At 39.5% G+C, this 7,084-nt stretch overlaps 1 protein-coding gene across 4 annotated transcripts in view; it reads left to right on the top strand.

Annotated features, from left to right (window-relative positions):
- The window catches only part of LOC108749730 (bicaudal D-related protein homolog), a 37,121-nt gene that overhangs the window by 27,062 nt on the left and 2,975 nt on the right, over window positions 1-7,084 (top strand). For all 4 annotated transcript variants that reach the window (XM_018488656.1, XM_018488654.1, XM_018488657.1 and 1 more), the window contains exons 3-5: window positions 4,484-4,816; window positions 5,710-5,879; window positions 6,580-6,901. In XM_018488656.1, coding sequence (XP_018344158.1) covers window positions 4,484-4,816; window positions 5,710-5,879; window positions 6,580-6,901 — 825 coding nt within the window. The remainder of the gene's footprint in view (window positions 1-4,483; window positions 4,817-5,709; window positions 5,880-6,579; window positions 6,902-7,084) is intronic.

Here is a 7,084-nt window from a genome sequence, read left to right as displayed (position 1 = left end):
GGGGAGGGGGGGGTATCCATTAAGCCACAACTTAATGCCGTTGGCAGGCATTTGCGCCACTGGTCTCACTCGTCCTACCTTATAATTATAGATTGAACGCGGGCCAGAGATCGGTGTGTTTTGCAATGAGAGCGAAATATCCGTTTCGCCGCGATCACGCGACTTCATGATGGTGAACGAAAGTTACAGAACGCCCGAGATGGCCGGTCTCAATGGAGAACGCTTTGCGTCTCTAGTTCCCTTGTTCTAAATCTGTATCCATCTCTTTTGTCCGAAGTACTTAATTTTCACGTAACTGCAGCTTAAGATGCGAAATTTGAAAAAGAATCTTTCACAAGTACAAGTAAATTAAAAAATAAAATCGTAAATTTTAAAAAGCCGTCCCACAAGCGCATAATTATTATACATATAATTTGTAAATAATAAAATTGAGAAGAAGAAGCCAACGCTGATAATGTGGCTTTCTCTCTCTCTCTCTCTCTCCAAACATATTTAAAAGTTCATTAAAATATCTCTTGAATATTTTGACATTACAGGAATATTAACATATGGACATAGTAGACTTATAGCGCGCAAACACGAAAGGCACGACAGGCTCGACTAGATAGATCGAAAACAGTAATGTATTCGTGCCAGTCGCGGCTCTTCCCGGTGGATATATGATCACAATATGGTGAATTTTTATTTCGCAATCTATTGAACTTTTATTTCGCGGGATGCGCCATCGTTCCTATCATCGATGCCGACGCCGTCCTCGGCGTGTTGCAAGAACGAGACGAGCGAAGGATTGGGAATTAGAGAGGAGTCGTGAGTCACGACTACGGGATCGTCTCCACTTGGCACTTAAATCGCTAAATCATAAAAAAGACGCAACCGTATGCAATTACTTGCGCACTTCGCGTGCGGTGCACATAGCAATTTGCAAATTGCAGACGCAGCCGGATTGGCGCACCGTCGCCAACGTCACGGATCTATGACTCATTGCGACTGTCGCGAACAAATAGATTAATGTGTACATTCGATAGCGTTTAAGCAAATGTATAACGGTTGTGTTTTTTAAGCTCCAGCAGACAAGAGCGGACCGTAAGCGGCACACGCGCGTAAATCGCCTATATTGGAGGTCTTCAAGAGATTGGACGTTATACGTTTGCTCTGCCATATTTTTCAGGACCCCCGCTTAAGATAAAACGAGATAGATTATGCATAAGATAGAATGGGATATCAAGTACGAAAAAATATAGCGGACCAATCAGAAGTCGTCTAAAGACGGTGTCCAATTTCTCACTTGAGAATCTCTAGCTTATATATTAAATCTTCTTCGCATTCCCATTAAAACCTAGTCGGAAAATGCTACGACAGATTTTGCGCGGCGATCTAACATGCTTTGAAACTTGTAACGCGGTTCTAAATAAATAATGAAGTGCTTCCAAACATATCCAACAGCTCGCACCGCTGCTCGCGGCTTGTCCGTCGGCCGTTTCAGAGCCGCTTGCGTGCACCACGAGCAGCTCGGTCGCGAAGGAAGCGACGTCCGAGCGGCCGCAAAAATCGTTCGGTCCAGGTGTGACTCATCACACTCGAGAGATTTCAACGCGCGTGTTTCCGCGAGCACCGGTATTTCTGGCTGGCGGCGTATTTGTGTTACACGGCGTTGTATCAAAGTACAAAAAAACACAACTGGAGCGGTGTTGTTTGGTGAACGGGATGTTGAGGATACTATGATTCATATCGTGTCCAAGTCATGAGGTCTCCTTAAATGCGCAGGAATATACGCGTTCTCTCGTGATAAACCAATCAGATCGGATTCAATTGAATTCGCAACAACTTGGTTTCGCGAAGAGGAGGAAAATTAAAGACTTGTTTTAGTCTCCAATTCTTTCGTTACAGTTTTGTTTTATATAAGAGAGAGAGAGAAATAAATATTTAATTTATTATTTCCATAAACACCAGCTAGCACAATAACATTACATCAATATTATATTTCCTAGCCAATAATATAAATGTAATATAACATGTTGTACGTAACGGGAGTAGGAATGTAGAAATAAGAGCAGAAATGATAATATTGATATAATGTTATTATAAAACATTAAGATTACATCGTACATTAAACATTAATCCATTATTAACTTTATTAGGAAATTATAACATTGACGAAATGTGCTAGTTAACGTTTAATTATTACGTTTTCAAAACTTTTCTCTCTCTACCTTTGTTAACACCAATTCTGCAATTTCCGCAACGAAATTTGTATTCTTCTGACATAAGATATTTTTTGCAGATATCAATTAAAAGAATTGCAAAGTAAGTATTTTAAAATTAAACATGTTGTATAATTTGATTGAATAATATAAGATACTTTTTTATATATTATACATAAGACATTTTTTTATAAAATTTTATTATATCGCAAATTATTTAAAATCGATTCTAAAAAAATCTTATATAATCCAATCATATTATACAACATGTTTAATTTTCAAATACTTATATCACTTATTTGCAATTCTTTTAATTGATATCTGCAAAAAATATCTTACGTCGGAAGAATAGAAATTTCGTTGTACATTATCTAATTTTATTATATAATATGTCTAATCAAAAATTATTAAAATAAATTACTTAAATATATTCATATACTCGGCAAACTTTCTTTCCGGCAATTTCTTGTTCTGTTCTCCGTAACGTCGAGCAATGTCTATTGTTCGTTGGCCTGCCGCGGACTTTGAGGATCGGTGAACTGTAGACCTGCGGGCATGCTGGCGATCGGTCGATGAGTAACCATGGGAGACCAAGGTCATGTCTTCCAACTCGATAAACCTTACCGACATCAATCTCTTTTGTACGCGAAAGCACAATGTTTTCTAGGCACGTATGTTTTACTTCGTATGAACATAATAACGTTTCACAACCGAAAATAGTTTGCGAATAGACGCTTTGCCCGTCCTTGCTAGGTGATAAAACATTAAAAACTGGTAATGTATATATGTTCAAAACGAAAGCATAATTTTAATACTATCAATATGGATCTGTCATTTTATTTTGATGAAAATATTTACTGTCTAATATCGATTTGAATTCGGGCAGTAATTATATCATGATACGCTTGTTATTTCAATGATATTTTATTATCAGAGTTAGATTGCATTTAATTATGCTTCATCTTATTTTATCGTTATAGATCTCTGTTTCAGGTAATTACTTAATCTTGATAACACGATGTGTGCTAATCCAGTTTACGGTTACGGTGTTGTGAACGTATTCAAGAATACAACGTTGAGAAACAATGTTAGAAGAAAAGTATCAGAACTTACTTGAAAAATGAATCATCGATAAAGCAAGAAGTGCATAAAAATATTATCCCCGTATTTGTGTGAGATGATATTACATTTCGTAATACGATTGCGCGAACGTCGTTTTAGTATTGCAGTTAATTAACAGGAAATGCCTGACTGCAACAGTAAATGAAGTTAATTAATGCTAACGCTTCATTTAGAATCTATCCCTTGTTTTTTCGGTTGTTACGTCTCATTACTAGCCGCGGTGAGCGTTATCCAGCATCAGGTTGAGAAACTCCATGTGGGAACAAAGCGATTCACGTGTGTGGCCATTGCTTGCCGTGTGTACCCGCAATGAAACCAGTTCTCGTATCGCGAGAACTTTTTTTGTTATGCACAAATGTATCGTGTTCGCACCTTTGTCGGCGGAGATTTTTCCAGACGATCTTACGTGCCGAGTAGTACAAATATTTCAGCCTCTCTTCTATTTTCCTCTTTCAATTCCGATCCCGTGCGATCCTTTTCTTTATTTAGCTTCACTTTATTCCGCGATAACTCGATAATTGGAAAAAGAAATGTTCGCGCCATGTACCTTTTTTCTTTTTAATCTTGGAAAGCGTTTGATCTTTAAAGAAAAGTGAAGTAGTTGGTTAATTGCGGTCAAATTGTGCGTCTAATTATACGCGTTAATAAATTTGCCAGCTCCTTTCACCGAGTTCTCAAACCTTTTATCTATCTACACCATCTCGATCTCGTTGTGCGTAAGTATGGATGTCGAGAAATGTAATGTATTCATGTGCACTGACTCAGGCCGCGAGTTTCTTTTTTTCTCCTATAGTCCTCCGAATGACGTTTGAATGTAAGACGTCGATTTCGTGAGGGGAATAACCAGCGGCTGTCTTTGTGCCAGAATCCTTTCAAATGCTAAAAATATCTTTTTGGAGCAGAGGTTGCAAAAATTTGCTTTGTCCCGGTCGACATAAAATCAATAAGACCGGAGCACAGACTTTTGCTTTATGCACGATACATAAGAAAATCAACTATTCAGAGTCTTTTATTTCGTGAAAAGGAAGGAAATGAAGGTCTTCAATTGATTTATTTTCTTATGCATTATGCGTTATGCAACACTCTGTACTTTCACTACCCTCGCTCAAAAGAATTCATCGTAATTGGAAATTGATACGAAACGTTTTTTTTATGCGCAGAGTTTGGAGCAGGAGAGGCATCTACTGCGGAGGAGACTCGAGGAAGCCAGAGATGAGAGTGAGACGAGGGCTTTGGAGCTCCAAGCTGACGTGGAGAGCCTCAGGAGCCAGTTGGAGGAGCAAAATGAAAGGGCGAGAAGGGCGGAGCGTGATCAAGCCACCCTAGTTGCAGAGTTGACGGCGCAAAACACGAGGCTGGCCGATCAGCTGAGGGAAGCTGCCAAACAGGAGGAGCAGTTGCTCGCGGAAGTGAAGAGGCTGAGAGAAAATTGCGCTCTCAGGAACACTACCCTGCAGGATCATGTCAGCAGCCTGGAAGTCCTCAGGGACGAGGTAAACATGAATTTGTAATCTCGATCATATTACCATACATCATCCGAGTACGTAATTAAATCTTTTTTGCATATACAAACTTGACTTTTTTCTATTCATCAACGAATTTCTTGCCGCGGTTTCCCTTTCGCTTAATTGTTCTAATTGCGCGCGGAACGGAAGCTGTCGTTATTAATCATTATCCATCGGAAGCGGAATGGTTCTCAGGTGGGGCCCGCTGAATAATTCGCAGCATCCTTTTTATGAAAAGGAAGCGGTAATCGTTGCGCTCGTGTTCGCACGTGAATTTTATGCGTACAACCTCTGGGAAAATGCTATCATCGAATAAAAATGAACATGACCCTCGTCGGTCGACCCGATTTACCTCGTTCCGTCGACCTTTCATCTCGTCTTGTAATAGCAAACATAGCAACCGGATGTCGACTCTCAGGAATCGTTCGTGACGCGCGTACAAAGGTTTACTGAACTAGACACGTATAAAAATAAATGTGAGTTGCATCTCGCGAACTGTGACTGTTACTATATATTTTAACATTGCATTTTATATGCACTTGCATGTTTCATACTTCAAACTATGGAAAAAAACGGTTTTATTGAAATATTTGAAAATTAATTTAAAATTAGTTAAAAAGTAAGTTAGATGCGGATCTGAAGACAATTTCGTTGGACTTACTTATCATGTTTCTTATCATTATTTTGATAAACCAACAAAATTATTTTTAGATCTGTATATAGCTAAATGTTTATACAGTTCAATAAAACTGCGTAGGCAGAAGTGAAAAGTGAAATTGTAACTTAAGTCAATATCAAACGACGAAACGACGGGCGACATAAGAAAGTGTTGTCAGAATATCACTTACGTTGTAATTTTTGCATTCATACGTCGTTTGCAGGTACAACTGGTATCCGCACAAAGGACGGAATTAGAGAGGCGGTCCTTGGAGCTGCGAGAGGAGAGGGCCAGGGCGATCGCGGCCCTCGAGGAAGCCGAGGAGAGAGCTACGGCCATGGAACGACTCGGCCACGAAGCGGAACACCGCGCGAGAGTGGCGGAGCAAGAGAGGTGAGGCCACCATCCGTGATCTAAACACGTGGCTATTACGGTTCAATTAACACGCGGAGGCAACGTTCAATTGAGCATGATCCATTCACGGTGAGATCTTTCCTCAGATGGCGGTCGCATCTTCACCGAGTAAACGCGGGATGTCCAGCGAACAATACTATTCATTTTATTCATTGTATTATTTTTTGCTAATATCTATTTCGTACTTAATTCACATTTGAGATGTTAAAACATTTCTGTCGATCACCGAAAGATATCTCGGTTAGTTTTTGTAAATATATTACATTGCAATGTATTTATGTAGGATGGCGGATACAGATTTGAAAGAGAAAAGGTAGAATCTTTTCAAGAGAGATTTATGCTTAAGTATTTCAATGTGCAAGGATATTTTTGCAAATCCGAAATAATGTTTGCGAGAGCTGACGCTCAATCTCTCTTTGTTGTAGTTCTTTTCGAATTCCAATATTAGACGAGAATTTATTTCGCTTTATTGAACTTCACGTGGTCCAATTATACGACAACACATTCAGCCGTTATTGTGAAATACGCGATCAGCTGATGGATGTCAAATAAACAAATGTCACCGAACCCTTCTCGAAAGTATAAAATATATAAAATACTCGAATATATAAAATACTCTGAAGTACTAACCGAACATAGAATATTAAATCTTCCGTCTCCTACATTTGTTACTTTTTAGAGACGAACTGGCGTCAGCATTGGCAGCTATCGAGGCAGAAAGGAGAGCCCGGTCCGGTTCGATACAGAAAACACCGAGGTCTTTGCAAGCGGAAATGGAGTGCGAAGAGAGTGGCAACTCGCTCGGGGAACAGGAAGACGGAAGTCTGAGAACGGAAGTTGCAAGGGCGACGAAGCGGCTGAGGGAACTGTGTGCTCATCTGAGACGCGGTGAAGACGACTCGGGTCTACAGAGCGACTGCGACGAATCCATGCTGGTAATTAATCTCAACAACTCCGAGGCAGAGGTGGGCACTAACGACCGGGATACTCACTCTTCACCGGTAAGCAACTCTTTTCATCATTTTTTAAATTATAAGTATATACAGGATGACAAAAAGTGGCCACAAAGCTTTATGTCAAATCATCCAGGTAACAATTTGACATTATTTGTCATCACTTTGTTGTCAGACTAACGTTAAAGAGATCGTTTTAAACTAATAAATAAATTTATCAAAATAATATAC

The sequence above is a fragment of the Trachymyrmex septentrionalis genome, unplaced genomic scaffold (assembly GCF_001594115.1).
Source record: "Trachymyrmex septentrionalis isolate Tsep2-gDNA-1 unplaced genomic scaffold, Tsep1.0 scaffold31, whole genome shotgun sequence".
Classification (NCBI taxonomy): Eukaryota; Metazoa; Arthropoda; class Insecta; order Hymenoptera; family Formicidae; genus Trachymyrmex; species Trachymyrmex septentrionalis.
This window is presented reverse-complemented; position numbering and strand designations above follow the sequence as displayed.